Here is an 18,188-nt window from a genome sequence, read left to right on the forward strand (position 1 = left end):
ATCCCACTGTTAAGTGACAGAAATACTGATTTCCCCTTTTTAAGGTAGTAACAGACTGGTTCTTTCCACTGTAACATTATAGCCTCTGCATACAGCAAGTAGCCTCTGGGGTGATAACCTAGGTGACTGTGTGAGTAAGCATGGTGTGCGCACCCTTTTCCTTCCCGTAGTTTTAGTATCCACTAATGATCATTTTCTGAGTCATTGGATGATTAAAAGACTGGTATTTTTTCTAATTGTATCATTCCTACTGCATTTATTAGCTGGCATTTATCTATTAAAAAAAATCTTTCTTCATTGGCCCAGGAAAATTGGTTATTCTGAAATACAGTTCCAACTGGAAAGCTAATTAAACTTACCTTTAATTAGCAACTTTCAGGATGAGAAGTAGATGGTGACAGTTTGGAGGAAGATGTGTGAAAGTAGCTTTTTCAGAGTGTAATAAATTATGAGTCCATATTGATACTTCCACTTCAAATTTAACAATTCAGACTTGTTTGGGTTTTTTTTTTCCTTCTTTGATTTTATATTTGTGTTTTTTTAGTCTTGTACTAAAAATTTGGGTTCTTATCAGCATTATTAGTATACCATAATGCTTTCTTTCCCTTAAGATACAAAAAATAGTTTCCATGTAAGTCACTGTTGCTACTAATAATAAAGCTATAGGATGAGGTTTAAAGTTCCTTTGCAGTTTTTATGTTCTTAGAATAAATCTTATTATAGAAAGACACATAGACAACCCTGATGCTCATTATGTAACAGCATGAGAGACCCTATGATCTAGGTCTTTGCATTTATATTTTCTTTATTAGGTTTACCCTAGGGGATGTGGCTTGGCACAGAGGAGCCATTTCCACTATTTAAATTACTTCTTTCTTTTTTGTTTATGCAGTTAAATTTGGCTAAATGTATATGACTCCACTGTTCTGTTTTGTAGACTTGAGGGGGAAATGTTAACCTATATGGTTTTGAGTACCTATTACCTGTTCAAACCACCTTATTTTTGTCTTCTTTATCTTTTGCAGAACCAAAGACAGGCCGAAGAAACATGCGCTTTATTGGATCAGGGCCAGGAAGCAGACCAATCCAGGCAGCAGGCATTTCTTTCCAAACGGCCTCTATTTGATTTGAGTGTGATTGATCAGCTGTTCAAGGAAATGTCCTATTGTTTGTTTGACTTGAAAGCATTATGCAGTATTCTTAATCAGCGTGCTCAGGGCAAGGAGCCTAATCTTTCATTACTGCTGGGAATCAGATGTAAGTGGCTCATGACATGTCCTTACCTTATTGCTTAACAATCAGAAACCTGTCCTCATGAATTGAGAACTTCTGACTTGCTTTTTCCTTATTTTTCAAATCTCCATTTCTGCTTAGATTTATAAATCTCTGAATCAATCCGTGAGTCTGTGAATACCTGTTATTACTTCATTGCTAGAACTTACCTCATTATATTTACAGAAGTCATCAGGTCATAGTCATGGGCTGCCACTTGGCAGAAATGCCTACAGGTCTGTGGTTTAGTGGGCTAGGAAATGTTTCCTATGCTGAATCTTAATGCATGACTGGAATGGTCATCAATTAGGTGTGATTTTCTGATTATGTTTCCAAAAGTAATGATTCTTTTTACTTGCATGTGGTAGTTGTATAAATTAATGACCCAGCTACCTGTCCTTCTGGTAAACTGTATCAGAGAAAATGTTCACTTGCCTTCCTCTGCAGTATATGTCCTTTGTTAATTGTTTAACATAAGTGCCAGTGCTGTCAGATGAGCCACTTCTATGGATTATAGATCCTTGTCATATCTGCTTGTTTTGTCCCTTTCAATGTGACACCCACCCATCTGTCTCAATTCTCCCTTCCTGCACACATAATTGTTAGAGCTGTGACAGGAATATCCTAGTTTCGTTTCCTGCCAATGCTACTTTTATAAACCCTTATCTCTGCATGTAGTTCTAAATTATTAGAATATTGACATATTGGTCTCTTTAATAGAGACGATATATCCTTCAATAAGGATACATGAATGGCTTAAGACCATAAGCCAAATGGTGTATTGAGTTACCTGCCTAATAATTGGTTATTAAGGGATTGGAATGACAACTAGTTTTATTTCCACTTTCGTCAAAAAGTTTCATCATTTTGCATCATAATAGTTCTTTTGGCAAACCAAATAATGTTTATACTCAAAAAAATATCACTTGTTAATGAAACATGCAACTGTGCTCGGCAGTGTCAGTAGAATTTCCCCTTCCACATAGATGTAACTGTAGGTATACAAATGAGTGTGAGTGTGTAAAAAAAAAAAAAAACTTAATGCTGAAATATATTCACCCTTTCAGTAAACATTTATACAGTTCCTCTGTTGTCCAGGCACTAAGGTATTGATAATTCACATACACTGGACACAGCCCTTGACCACATACTAACCAAATTATTAGAGCATTTTGATATGATATATAATTGAGTTATGGACAGAAAACATTAGAATACTAAGGGAAAAAAATAACTAAATTGACCTGGGAAGGACTGTTCAGTCATCATGGAGTAGCTGTTGTTTGACTTAGATCTTAAAGGGAGAGTAGAAGTTTGCCCAGTGAGCATGGGGATGGTTTAGTTAGTTGTGATCTTGTGGAGCAAGAAGCAAAAACTTACACATAAATGACTCATTTTCTTCACTATTTTAGAGCTGGTAACCTCTTCAATTATTTTGTAACCTACATTTATACTATCCTATATAACATTTGTTAAATTTTTCAGTAATAGCACAAGAGAACCATTCTAATATAAAAAAGGGAGATTTGAGAGCCTTGCCACATTCCCCTCCCAATGTATACTTCTTCCCATCTTTAAAGTTTAACACCAGAATCCTTACCTTGTAATTCAGCATTTGTGAAAATTTGACCAGCCAGCAAATGTCAGTGGATTCATTTGAATCCTTACCTAATTACACCAATGGTTATCTGTTAACGCTGTTCACCCTACCCTTTAAACTCTGCTCCCCTGGTTTCCGTGACATCATTCTCTAGGTTCTGCTTCTCTCTTTATGACTGCTCAGTCTCAGCCTCCTGTGGAATTCTCTGCCCCTTAAATAATTGGTGTATCCCTCAGGGTGCTTTTGATGTTGATTTTTTTTTTATTTACTTTCTCTGAGTAATCTTAACCATGTCCTGCTCTGTTAATTGTGATACCCTTGATCTATACATTTATATCCTCCCTGCCTACAATCTTTTTAGCATTTCTGATTATACTTTCCTGTATATCAGAACCAGCTATTTCATAGGCATCACAGACAGAGTAGGTCCAAAATAGAACATACTTTTCTTCCTCCGTAAACCTCTGCTTCTTCTCAGTGAGTAGCAACTGTTATCTACCTATCACCCCACCAAGATGTTGTTCTCCACCCTACTTTTCTTCCACTGGTCTCCTGTGCCCAGTCCCTGACCCTTACTGAGTTGCTGGTGATTGAGCTCCATTAATTCTGTTAGTCTCTCTACTACTTAAAACATTTATTCCTACCATTCCACCTCCATTGGACTGTTGCCTTAATTCAAGTTTTCATAATCTATCATCTTTGTCAACCATTTTACCCACCATCTTCCCACCCCAGTGAATTGTCACATTGCTGTCAGATGATCTAGCTGAACACTGATTATTTCTTAATATTTGTTTTGTATTCCCCTAATGTAGAGATAGGTAACTCCATCTGCCTCTTTTGTCTTACCTCTCATAATTTGTGTTCTGCTATTTTAAAGCTGTTTGCTGATTTCCATGAAATACCTCATTCTATTAGGCTGGTTTTCTGTTTCTATACTTTTGTTCATTCTGCTTCCTAGGTGTATCCATTGAACGCGTGCCCTCTCCAGCTGGGCCTGGTTGTTCTCTTCCTTGTTCCATTGTACCCTGAATGCACTGTAGTTCACCTGTAATACAAGACTGCTCGTTTATAACATGGCATGTAAATCATTAAGAATAAGCAGCTACATCCACTCATTATTTTGCTGACTTATCCTCTAGCATAGTGCCTCAGTTGTGGTGGGTGTTCAATTAATTTTTGTTAAAATCACGAACTGTCTGACTTCTATGTCTCTAGTAAGCTATCCAGGACAGTGCAGATACAAGGTTCATTTTGTAATCACTAGTTCCCCCTGTGTTTATGGTGAGATAATGCTAACTAAGAGAAGAACTGGGGTAATTTATAAAAGATAGCTGACTCAGGGCCTCCTCCTCAGTTGTTTATATTCACCCACTGGGCAACTATCAGCCTGATTTAATTGTCTGGGGCTAAAGAGGTCCAACTTGAGATATCTTTTGAAACATGACTTATATTTTGATGCTAGCAAACGCACTTAGGAGTCTATTAAATTTAAGGTAACATCTATCACTACACAAATAATTTTTGGGATTTTGTCAAATGAGAAGAACTAAGAGCTCTAGTTGAACTTGAAAAGAGACAGCGCGTACACTTTTCTACTTTCTGGATACCGTCATCCATTAACCATGTTGAATTTGTGTGTATCACTGTATGAGTTTAATGTATTTTAATTAGCAGAATTTTAAAAGAAACCAAGTAGACAAGATCTTTTTAATATTGAATGATGCCTAATTCAAACCCGAGACTGACTTGTATTCAGTGTAAAGCTGTTACATTTCCGATGGCAATTGAGTCGGAAATCCTGAAATGTCTTTATTCAAAAAAATGTGAGGCATTCTCTCCATGTTTTATTTCTACAGCAATGAATTGTGCAGCTGAAGAGACTGAAAATGACCATAGCCCAGAAACACTCACTAAAAAACTATCAGATGTATGCCAGCTGCGAAGGGACATTGATGAATTAAGAACTACAATATCTGACCGCTATGCTCAGGACATGGGGGACAACTGCATTACCCAGTGATCAAGTGTTGGTTCTATAGCAATAATGACCTGTTGTTAAATGCTGCTGTATTAACAGTTCTTCATGTTTCTTTTTAGTAGCCATAATGGAAAGTGGCAAGTAGCATAGGACTTGCACATTGGTTGTTTTTTTCCCCCTGTGGATTTATTTTTATTTTTTTTTGGTGGGGGGGGGAGGGATAAGGATGGGGAAAAGGGAGTGGGAATGTGTGAGGATGTTTCTAAGGGATTTACCTAATCAGGCCACAAATTGAATTATCATTTGAAAGATCTGATAAAACCTGTAAGAAAAAAGATCTGTATTCTCAAACTACTGATTGTAGGACCAAACTGTGAAGAGTGCCCTTCAGAAAAAGGGGTAGGATTTTTTCTTTTAATCCCATAGTTATTTTTGTTTTTGTTTTGTTTTGTTTTTGTTTTGTGTGTGTGTGTATGTGTGTTTATATAAGGATTTATAGGGTCAAAGCTTCTGATAAAGGCACACAGTATTTATTCTTGTATTTCTTTTCTTTCATGTAGAAGCTTGTGTTGTACTTTGGGGTTTTCAAGGGCTGGCTGAACAAGAGTTCCAGCAGCAGGCAAGTGTTCTCATAGTAGTAAAACAGGGAAAACCATTTGTATTTTGAATAGTCACTGTGCTAAGATGAGATTGTGGGGTTGATTTGATTTTAGTACTGTAGATAGGTCAGCTGTTTTTCCAGAGTGATTGTGGTTGACTTAGAGGTGTGAAGTTTTGATGTGATGGTCTTTTATTAGCATTGTAATTTATATACTACAAGGCAGTTTAACATAATTTGAACTAATTTTGACATGTCCCTTACTATTTGCAATTTTAGTTTATAATGTAGGCAAAGCCATATATAATTACTATAAACCTTCTAAGGGTTGGGATTATTATTGTAAAAGAAAGATTAACAGAATGACTCTGGAACAATAGCTTATTTATCCAGATCTCAAATGTTTACATTTTAATAATTTTGTATCTGTTTTAAATTTGAAATTACTTTAAGAAAAGGCCAACCTACATTCTTTATATCTGAATTAACACTAGCATAAAACAAAATATAAACCCGGGTGATATTTCAGTTCCTTTATTAGGTAAAGTACATTCAAAACAGGATTTTTCATAGAATATAAACTTGGCAAATTTAGTTCTTCTGAAGTACCTGATAGCACTGTGAAGTGCAACTGATTTTTAAATAGACACAATCATTTAAACTTCTAAATGCATATTTCCCGTGTTTTAGTTGGTATTTTGGAAGGACTATGTGATTATTTCCTTCAGGGCATTCATTACATTCTTTCAAATATACTTAGTTATGGCAGTCATTGTCCGTTACAAGCTGGTTTGATCTCTTGATGTAACCAGATCTCACTTAAGTCCAGACTAAATAAAAAGGTTGAAGGAATAAGGGTATGACTCAAGCAGGATAATACTACTTTGACCAAGAGCAAATTGCATGTCTGTTTTCCTGACAGGCTTATGTATTATTATAAGGGATGTGCCCAGAAAATATTTTTCTTGAATATCTTCAGCAGTGAAAACATGTGAGATTTGATCCATAAGGAAAATGTCTAGGAAGACACATTAGTTCAAAATTTGACTCATATCCAGCTGTCAATAAATTATCTTGTGTTTCAACAGTCTGTTGCAGTACATTGTTAGGGGCATCAGACTTCTCAGTGCCTGAGTCCTCCCTGCTTTTCTTACCTCTTAGGATCTGAGCACTGTGAAATCAGTGCACAATAGTGCTTCTGCATCCCAAGGTCCCTTGCCTAATAAGGAAGGCCTTAGTCACTGGTAAGAACTTGACTTTCTAATGTATTAATTTGCTTTTTGATATTGATGGCTTGAAGACAATCAGGGAATAGTAAATTTGTACCAAAAATCTGAAGCGGGAATTCTGCCTTGTAAAATTTAATATCTATAAAAATGGCCCTTTATAGTAAATTAGATATTAGAATTTAAAACAGATAAAAACCACAAGTGCAACACAGATTTTTACATTCTCTTTTATTAGAATCCTCTCCCTCTACCCCCAAGCACCACAGTTTTGGAAGTAAAGGCACACTAAAATGATGGACAAACAATCACTAATTTAGGCCACTAAAAATCTTAAATTTCTCCTTGGGAAAAGTCCTCCTTTAGGGACTTTTATGATTGTTGTTTTAAAGAAACTTTAGGTCATTTGTTTTAACATATTGTAGATACATTTTTGTTTTCTGGCTTTCTGGCTTAATGGTTGGAAATCATTTTCTGTTTTTTTAAATGTTTTACAAAAATTACAGAATTTGACTTAATTCACATATCTTGAGATAAATTTTTTTTACTTAGCAGGAAATAAATTGCTGATGTATTTCAGTTTCCAAAATGTACGCTCTCCCCAAAAAGAGCATTTAAGGTGTGGTTTCAAAGTATATTTTTGAATTACAAAATTAATCTCTTGGAGTCTGAAGTTTGTGAAGGGACCTAGATAATAATTAGATAGCCCTAGAAGAGGTTTTGGTGAGGGAGATGAAACTAGCAGTGTTTTAATTTTTCAGTACTCAATTTTAATTTGGGGGGAATGCCCCTCTTCTAGGACAACAACCTCTTGTGTCATAACAGTAATAATCTTGGTATCTCTCATTGAAAACCAAGACTTTAGCATTAGAACAAATAGAAATGCTATTTAAACTATGATGTGTTGAGAAGTTACTACAGTGATATATGTATGAGATGAAAACTAACCTAAAATTAAAAGTAAATATATTTGAAAATTTCTTTAGATATGAAAACTTTTTAATTATGCTTTTGTCAATTAAATGCTTATCATCTTAGGAAGTATCTCATGCAGTATTAACATTTTTCATTAGTATTTTGGATTTACAATTAAGCTTATTCTGCCTCAGTCATACTAAAACAGGGATAAAATAACAATTTTTTCAATAAACAATCCAAATCATCTATGCAGATAACTGACAACAATAGTTCTTTTCATCTGATGTCAGAATAAAAAGGATGACTTTAGTTAGTTACATGTTTCGTTAAATTTATTTTAAAATAAGTGTGGCCTTCCTTTTATTTGTAATGTGCTCTGATATTTAGTGTGTTAACAGTATTATACTTTAGTGAAATTTATTTTATTCATGACAGTTATTAAACTGAAATAGATTTCTTTCAGCAACCTGTTAAAGACAATCACAAGGACTGGAAAGTGTTGTTAAAATGGTTATTTGTAAAGGTACTGCTTTATTGGGAAAATGCTCTTTCAATATCAGCAATCATTTATTGAAAAACATAGTAGCTGAGAACTTGGGCTATATTTTTACATAGAATAGTTCAGCTCAGGCATACCTTTAATTTGGGTTATTGGCATTCTCTTATATAGGTTTCTATCACTGTAAATATGTAATTACAGTAATAAGCAGTTCTCACAACCATGCTCACTCATACTATATCATTTGAAACTGCCAGTAGCTGTAACTCTCAGAGCCAGAGTAATTCATTTTGGTTTTTTGACAGCTTGGTATTGACAAAAGAAACTATTTCCTGTTTTGGTATGAAGAATAAAATTTCCAACTTCACCCCAAAATGCCATGGTGGCATATTTGTTGTATAATAATATTATACATTTAATCATGAAGGGGGAAAGATTTTAGATTTTTGTATTTTTTTTCTTATTTAAACAAAGTATCGAGTATACTCAGAATGTAGTTTCAAATCAGTAAGTCATTAACAACACTTGCAGCTGCATACAGAGAGAACCCTTTGTGCCTTTTTGCCTGCAGTAAGCATTCATTTCTATTTTAGGTTAGCTATAAGAATATTGATGGCATTGCACCTTGTTCTTCTGTAAATAGACCTGTTTAAGGAGTTGTTTTTTTTTTTTTTTAAAGTAATGAGCAGTTTTTCATTATTAAGTGGATACCTTCACAAACATGAGAAGCTTGTGTCTTTGGAGCTCTGCTTTTTCCCTATAGAATGAACAGGAAACTCCTTTGGAATGTAGTGTGTACATATATGTATAAAGTTATTTAAATGCATAAACATAAAATTCTACATCACGTTGTTGTGATGACAAGTAATAGTAAGGTGCTAGGTGGTTACATTAAAAGCACAGCAGAGTGTTCAATCAGTCACTATGACTGGTGATTTCTGTAAAATAGGTTCAGTTTTTGAACCACCCGGAATACCTCACATGTAAATACAGTGGTTATGACTTAATTGAAAAACAGTTATGGTGAAAAGAATGTGAAGCCACTGGTTGGCTTATGCCTTCTGAACTATAATTTTTACCTCTTTTTTGGTAAAGAGGTTTTTTTGGTTTTGTTTTTAATAGGGTTTACAGCTAGAATTTTGAATGCCAAAGTTCTATTTATTAAATTAAAAAAAAGTTTTCAATGTTAATGGCTAAGTATTTTTCCACTGGACTATTGTTTGTTGATGTTGAAATTTGTATTTACAAAGAAATAAATTTTTTATAAAATTATTTGTGTCTTCTAAGTTCTTGATACTGCCTAAGCATGTCTTAAAATTTTTAGACTCCTGAATTCTCATGACACAGATAGGCTGGATTTTTTAGGTAAAATCTTTCTGTAAATACACAAGAGAGTTTTTGACTAGAAAGTGGAGACTTCTGCCTTCTAGGTCTGTCTTCCAGTTCCTTTCAATTACTGAAAAACTTTCTCAGAACCTTCTCACTGAGATTTTCTGATGATAGTTGCCTTAAATACAAAGGCACGCCTGTATCCATTTCAGCTAATAGCTTTCTGACCCCCTTTTGAATCCCTAAAATCCCTATTTACGCCAAGAGTCTTTTTTCTACCTTTCCAACAGACAAAATTTGATTTGAGTTTTCCATTGCTGCAAGGTTGGGTTGGCATATCAGATCTTTTTTGCTTTCCCTCCTCTAATCGAAAGTTGAAACCTTGCGGAAGCATAGACAAGTAAGACCTTGTTAAAAGGCTGCTCTATAGAAGCTTTGGTAGTTTGCCAGCACAGATTCAGAAATGCCCTGTTATGGCGGCGCCAGTGATCCTTGTTCTAATACATGTGGGTTATGGCCTCAGTATCTCTAGGAAATTGGTTAATATTTGGGTGAGCAGTATTTGTTTCTGGTCCAGCCATCTGATATTGCTGTCAGGAGTTTTTAACTAGGCATCTAATTCATCTGACAGAAAAAGGATCACTTTGGAATTCATGTATCACAGACTACTTAGGTTATAAGTAAATGTCTTAGAAATACAAGCAAAATGGATAAAATATTAGAATATTTCTAAGGTGATTAGTGACGATGTTTTCTAATCTCTTGTGGAGAAGTCAGTAACGAGTTTTGATAGGGTACATCCCAGCGATTTTGCCAATACTTTAGCTTCTTTTTTATGTCAACTTTTCCAACCAAACAGAATCATTTGTGTAGAAATACAGAAGACTCAATTAAAAAGAGGTATGAAATACATTGTTAGTAATACCAGAATATCTAGGGTATGGATCCAGTAATGCCAAAGGGTTTACAAATGAATTATACTCTTACCATCATGTCAGTGAAGACATTCTGCTTATTTAGGGCAGACTCTCGTTTGAGGACTGAAATTATGATCAAAGATTTATAAAATGTTTTAATAAAATTGCAGCCCCTCACAAAAATTTGGTGTGATCACAAAAAAGAAAAATCTTTCCACTTTAGGCAGCCTGTTTTCACTTAAACACAGTCTTACTTCAGGGCCTATCGATTCCCTCATAATAGAAGTTTTAAATTAAACATATACCTTGCTGTAACCTGGAAATTCCACTCTAGATATTTACTCGAGATAAATACAAACATCTGCTTAAAATGAGACATGTAGATGAATGTTCATAGTGATTTTAGTCATAATAACTAAAACCTGGAAATAGCTCAGTGAGAGTTCTCTACCCAGAGTTGATGCGCAGCATTCTTTAACAGTCTTGCATAAGGGATGATGTCGCTTATATTCTACTTCCTTTTTGTAAAGTGAAGTGAGGTTTAATACACAACATGGCAGTGGCGAGTCAAGGGTGAGCCTGAGTCTGCGTCTCTACAATTCACGTGAAGCAGTTGGTCTCATCCTTGAATCAAGTATTTTTGTAAACCATTTTTATTTCTTTAGTTGTATTTTTTTTGTCAAGTGACTGTATACAACAGTGTGTGATTCAGTGTATGACTATACAACAGTGTAGGTCTTCACATGTATGGTACCATAGTGCTCCGACCACCAGGCTAGACCCTCCTTTTTAATGTTGTCCACAAAATTAAACTCCTTCCCAAATCTGCTTCTTCATTGGGATTCTTCATTCCTTTAACTTGCCCCTTTATTCCAAAAATCATTTCTAGTGGTTTCTTCCCCACATCTCCATATTAGTTTCCTGTTGCTTCTGTAACAAATTACCACCATGTACTAGTGTATAATAACTCATTATCTTACAATTTGGGAAGTCAGAAGTCCAAAATGGGATTGGTTGGCTTACTGAATTTTGAGAGTTCTTTTGTGTATTTTGGATAACATCCTTTATCAGATAATTGTTTCACAAATACTTTCTCCTAATCTGCCCTATTATTTCATTTCATTACCGTAATGGTGTCTTTCTCAAAAGAAAATTTCTATTTTAATGGAGTCCAACTTTTCAGTATTTTCTTCAATAGAGGTTATGCTTTTGATGGGGTATCTAAAAAGTCATCACCAAATCCTAGATCAAGATTTACTCTGTTATCTTCTAGAAGTTTCATAATTTTGTATTTTATATTTAGACCTCGGATCCGTTGTTTCCTTTTGAGTAAATTTTAAGGTCTCGTGCTATTTTTCTTTTTGCATGTGGGGATGTACAGTTGTTCCCATACCACTTGCTGACTATGCTCTCTCCATAAACTGCCTTTGCTCTTTATGTCAAAGATCCATTGACTATGTGTGGGTTGCAATTTTCTTTTAAAATAACACTCCTCCTGGGAAAGGTACACGTTGAAAGTTATTAAAAGTTAGTGTACAAGAGTTATTCAAAATCTTAGCACAGACTGGATTAAACTATAGGCATAATGGGTTAGCAGACATTGACAGTGAAAATATTAGAAAGCATATTCTCTAAATTCTCAATTTTGCCTGAGCCCAGCATAGTGAGGAGAGGGGGCCCGGTGAAGGGTTACCTGCAGCCAGAATTTTGATGCAGATGGGTTCCTGTCCCCTGTGTAAAGTGTTACACCAGAGGGAACAGCTCCTTTTCTTTTTCTTCATCACTTCTTCCATGACATGTAAATTGTGAAGTTGTTATTAAACTGTAATAGCTATTGCATTGTCACCAAGTGGTCATCTTTAGAATTTGTTGCTGTCAATTTTAATTTTGATGTGGTAATTCATAAAGCAATCTAATGAATTTGCATTTTCTATAGCTTTATTACAGGTTTTCCTTAGTCCTGGAGCAGAGCTAATCTAAAATGTTTTCTAGGCAGAAGCCATCTAAAATGAAGACACTAGGAAATCAGTTCATTTACTAACACCTTGAACTATTAGTTCGTTTATGTGGGGATTAATAATTATACACGAGTGCTATTCCAGAAATATGTAAATGGAATATATAAATTCATTTAAATTTAATCTAATGACTATATTCAAATTTCAGGAAAATTTGATCAGCTTCTTTTCATCCTGAAAATGGTGGAATATTTTGTTTCATGAATCTGTTAAAGAATTATTATTTTTTAAGTGACATGATATACATAATATAAAGTGAACACATGGCAAAAATTTATTTAGCTCATTAAATGAGGGAACTGGGAAAACTATGACACCTGATTCAAAAGAGAATCTAAAGAATAATTTATAAGTGGTTACAAATTTCCATTTTGGAGAAGGAAAGTCAATTGAACCTCCACAAGTCAGAATTGATTGCATATTAATAGTCCAGGATTGTCAATAGACAATTATTTTGCTTGATTATCAATTATCTACAACTTATAAAAGTTGGAAATAGCTCCAGGGCAGTGCCAGGTTGAAGGTCAGAATATCAACACCTCACGTGAAGATATTCAGTATCCATTTTTGCTTATTCCAAATTTACTAACATTTTCCTGTGCTTCTGCTTTTTTGTTATAGGGTATCAGTATCCCTTTAAAAATAATAATGGGTGTAGGAAACATTTATAAATTTTCCTTGAACCTAATTCCAATCACCCAATGGTTCCTCACTAGGCTGTCTCACATAAAGAGCAAGGAACTGAAACAGATGGGCATAGATTTATAAAACGTAGCGACAAATGAACTAAAGCATATTTATTTAGAAAATATCTCTTTGCCTTTTCATCTTTTTTTTTTTTTAAGCACACCTCCCCCCCGCCTTATTCACTGTAGTTTTGTCACTTAGGACCCTTGTTTTTTTCAGCTGGTATTTTTGATATTTAGGCAGTGAGTATGTAAGGATTCTATACCTTAATCAAGTAATTCTATCAATGTATTATCTAGTGTTTATTATTTCCTCTGTATTCTTTGTGCATGCAGGTCTAGGTGTATAGAAATGATATCCTGAAAGGATCCTGCAGACCCAGGTCACCAATAATTTTGTGTGCAATTTGCTCCTTTTAATTTCCCAGAGCTCTGAAATTATTGTCAAAAGGAGGAGGTTGCTGCTGGGGATGGGCAACAGGTCCATATCATGATATTCTAGAGGGAACTTGCTGAAAGAAAAACACCCAAAGGCAGATTTTGGGGTGAGCTGTTCATAACTACTTTCTTGCCTGTATAAGGAACTCTGGCAATAACTGGCTTAAAGATCATACAAGAAATATGAGGAACTTCCAAGCTCATGCAGAGTAATTTTTGACCTTGGCCCCATTGAATGAAAAGGCTTTTTTTTTTAAGGTTTATTTGTGCATACAAGATCTGGGGTACAGGCCAGAGGTGCGAGGGGTGAGAAGATTCACCAGAGACAGAGGGAAACAGAACAGGCAGATTGACTGAAATACACTGCAGAAGGGAGCAGCGGGCGAATCAGCAGAGGTCTGCTGCGCCACGTGGGTTACTCCCTGGCCAGGGATCGAACTCATGCTGCAGTGGCTGTGGTAAGCTTCATAGGTTGTGTCTTAACCCCTTGCGCCACCAGGGAGGCCCAAAAAGGCATTTTTTTTTTTTAATAAAAATCTGTTCTCTGCTAATCCAAATCACAAGAAATTCATTTTACTTCGCTAATTTTTATACCTAGAACGTTAGGAATAGCAAATTGAACTGAAAGGGTATATAGCTGTTGTGTGCAATTGAATAGTGTTTCTCCCAAATTATGTCCACCTTTTTTGGGACTATTGCCTTTGAGGTGTGGTTAGTTAAGATGAGAACTAATCCATGATGTGCCCTAATCCAATGACCTCATCCTTTTAATGAGAGGAAACAGACATAGAGGGTAGAATACTGTGGAAAAGAGGCCAGAAATTGAAGTGACTCATCTCCAAGCATCAGAACACCAGATGTTGCTGGTGACTACCAGAAGCTAGGAAGAGGCAAGGAACAGCCATCCTTAAAACCTTCGAGAGAGTGTGGGCCAATGGACACCTTGGTTTTGGATATCTAGCTTCTGAGAACTATGAGAGAGTATATTTTTGTTGTTTTAAGTGACCCTGTTTGTGGGTTTTTGTTACAGTTGCCCTAGGAAACAAATTCAGTGCCTGAAGCAAAATGGAGATCTAGGCATAATTTGTCTTTGTTCCTCCTTCTCGGTCTTGCATACATCATCTTTAATGGATTTTCATTGCATTGCTTTAAATGGTACCTTGGGAGAGCTGTTTCAAAGGAATGGAGACCTATGGAGTCCTGTCAGACACTGCAACACTTGGGCTGGGAAGGCTGTTAAGGGCAAGCGGCCCCTTCTATAGAAGCTATAGAACTCCTTCTCTCCAGATGAAGGATTTCTTAACACAAGCATGGACCACAGCTCCCCTCCTAACAGCCCCAGGGTTGGGGCTGACTCACTCCCATCTAGCCCGTCCTCACTAGTGGGGCTTGCCTTGGTGGTTCCTTCTCTCAGATCAAAGGGTCCAGACACTGAGAGGCATCCTGACATTTGCTAATTTGCCACATTCCTTTGTCATCAGTTACTGTGCTGCCTATGTGCCTCCTGGTGTCATTCCCAGGTAACGTGCTGGTCAAATTCAAGCTGAAATGTGTGGTGCTGTCAACACACAGGTAAAACTTGCTACTAAAACTTGACTCAGAACATTAGCAGCAAACACAAAGAAAGGTAACAGTATTCATTTCACTCCTGGTTATAGTCTCCCTCTTAATAGCTAAATTTTAGAGTGTACCATCTTCCTTATGAGCTCTCCTCCCCCTTTAGATTGGTCTAGAAATTTGGGGCAAATTTGGCCCAGAGGGTAAATTCTGCCTTTGTATCGAGCAGGACATGGCAGGTTGGCCAGGTCTGGAGGTGCTGCAGCCCCAGATACTGCCTCTGCCCCACCTGTGCTCTCTCATGTAGATGTGGGTCAAGCTGAGACTGAGCCACAGCCCTTGTCCCAGGGACTGTAGGTCAATTCCTGTTTGAGGTCTGTAGGGCCAGACTTCAGTCTGAACCATTCTAGTATGCTGTCAGTTAGAAAGTTACCCTGGGATTTCAGGAAAGGGAGTTGGAATTGGACTTTTCCTTCCTAAAACTTGCAAATTATTTTGCCACTTCTGGAGTTCCCAGGGAGAGGAGACCTTTTCTAAGTCACAGGAAGTAAAAGGGTCCAGTTTTACCCTTTCCCCAGGATAATGGGTACTTACTCAATTTTCTGAAATAAAAAATGAATTACTATTTCTCTTCAGCTAAAGAAGATGCAAGCAGTTTTTGAAATTTCACCTCCATTTCATAACAGTGACTGCACTTATTCAATTATGCTCAGCAAATCACTAATTTAAAACATACTTTTTAATCTACATAAAGAGTATATGTTATTGTAGAATATTTGAAAAAGCCTACGTATTTTCGAAGCTAAAAAACAAACAAACAAAAAAAAAACTAGGTTACGCTTGCAAGTCTGTGTTCCAATGTACTACCAGAACAACATCTCTCATTTTTCAATTTAGACAGCCCAAAGTGGATGAAATATCCAATACCTTAAAATGTCCAAACTTGGGGAAAATGCCGCTCTAGTCTGCAAGGAGAAAATTAAGCCCATGATAGCTCCCCTGATGGTAAGAGTGAGACTAGAGAGCAGAAACTCAGGAGCACATGGCTAATGCAATCATCAACCACAGAGAAAAGTCCTGATGCTTGCATATAAAAATAATTGTGGAACTCCAGGTGGTAGGAACCTTTGATTATGGCAGACATCATCATAAATTTCAACCTCCAAGTGATTTTTTGATAAGAATTCGTTGAGCATGCAGAATTATGACCCATTTACCTATCCATTTTTTCCTTCTGTGGAGAAAGAATTGGTGATCACAGTTAAATGTCATTAGCCTTGCAGAATTTGACAGGAGAATAGATAAATCTGCTGTAGTAATTGGGGTGTGGATGTTTCTTAATGGATCTCAAAATGCCTGTATGCCTGAGAGTCTAGCTAATGGGAATGTATAGGCCTAAAATACTACTACTGCCAGCATAATGCAACCAGTCACCATTTAGGTCACAAAACAAGCCTCCATTAAGCTGGTATCAATTTACCTAGTATCAATTTACCTGAGTGAGTGGTGTCTGTCAGTCACTTAGGGGACATCTCCTAGGTGTGGCTCACTATAAGGAATGGCTGGGGCCTCCAGTGTGCCTTCCTACACTGACATGGAGTGTCAGAATTGTGAGACATCTTAGAGAAGACACAGTCCACCCCCTTTACTTTGCCTCTGAGGAAACTAAGGTTATATGTAGGTAGCCCAAAGACACACAGGACAGATCAAAATCAGGTTTTTAGCTACATCATTCTTTATTCTTTCTCCATATAGGAAACCCAAAAGAGAAATCATTAGCGATACACGTGGGCAGACACGTGAGGTAGGGAGAGCCTGCTCCAAAAGGGCCCGGGGGAAGCTATGTATAATTTGGGAATGACCTTTTTACATTCACTTTCTATCATGGATGAGGTAGGCTATGAAGAGGGTTGAAGTGCTGGTCAGATTTTGACATGAGGAAATAGTTGGAAGGGACCAAGATTTTCCTAAAGATGAGAGAGTAGAGGTCATGTGTGAAGATGTGAATGGTTCCATTTGGCAGGAGGTCAAGCGTTTAGATTGTGGAATTTGGATCACATCTTCAAGAATATTAATTCTAAGATCTAGGGATAGGAAATCACTGAATTTGTAAATATTCTTTAAATTCCTCCCAAATTGTTTTTTCCAAAGTCAAACTTTGTCTTATATCTTTGGCTCATAGCATGCAGGGACAATTGCTGTTTTCTTCTATGTGTAATTGGTTTCTCCTGATTACTTTGTCACCTACCTGCCTTTTAAATTTATTGTATTGATTTGATTTTTTTTTAAAGATTTTATTTTTGCATAGAAGAACTGGGGTGTAGGCCAGAGGTGTTGGGGGTGTGTGTGAGAGGATTTATCAGAGATGAGTGGGGAACAGACAAGACAGGAGAGGTCTGTTGTACCACGTGGGTTAGCTCCCTGGCCAGGAATCAAACTCAGGCCACAGTGGGCAGAGGACTATTGTAATGGGAGTGCTAAGACTTAACCCCTAGGACACCAGGGAGGCCCTGAAAAATATTTATTTTAATTTGGGGGTTACATTTTTCCTCGTCCATACTTGTACATGTTCCACTCTCCACCAAACCACTTTTGACAATACCCTATCTACTTCAGATTCCCACACCTCCCTCATCTCTCTTTGTTCCCTGTGGTAACCGGTAAACTTTTTCACTGAGTTGAAGATTTATTCCCACAGTATTTTACCTGTGTCTGTTTTTTGTTTATTTATATTCCACAGATGAGTGAAACTATCCAACATGTGTCTTTCACTTTCTGACGTATTTCACTTAATCACTTTGTGATTTATTTTGTCCCCACTAATAGTTCCTGCAGAAGCACCCTTTTTATCACCTCACAGGTGAGGTGATATATCTCATTGTAGATTTGATTTGCATTTCCCTTATCATTGGTAGACTAATGCAAGGCATTGTGGTCATTGTGCTTTTACTAGAATGTTTTATTTTTCACGTTTTGATTCACTTGAAGATATTTTCTCCGGGATTCCCATGCCAAACTTCAACTACATTTTCCTTAATAATTCTTTTTTTTCCTCCTAGAATGTGTGTTCCCATAATGATGTAACCTTGTTTGCAGAGATAATGTCTTATCAGTAGAGCATTTTTCAGGAAGACAGCCTCTATTCAAAG

General features: G+C 36.5%; 1 protein-coding gene across 1 annotated transcript in view; it reads left to right on the forward strand.

Moving 5' to 3' along the window:
- Nucleotides 1-4,895, forward strand: part of CEP85L (centrosomal protein 85L) — a gene marked incomplete at its 3' end in the record, with an annotated part of 106,152 nt that extends 101,257 nt beyond the window's left edge. Inside the window, exons 12-13 of the mRNA XM_084228104.1 lie at nucleotides 1,026-1,257; nucleotides 4,732-4,895. Coding sequence (XP_084084230.1) covers nucleotides 1,026-1,257; nucleotides 4,732-4,895 — 396 coding nt within the window. The remainder of the gene's footprint in view (nucleotides 1-1,025; nucleotides 1,258-4,731) is intronic.
- Between the last annotated feature and the right edge of the window lie 13,293 nt (nucleotides 4,896-18,188).

This window comes from Talpa europaea (assembly GCF_964194135.1).
Source record: "Talpa europaea genome assembly, chromosome: 2".
Taxonomy (NCBI): Eukaryota; Metazoa; Chordata; class Mammalia; order Eulipotyphla; family Talpidae; genus Talpa; species Talpa europaea.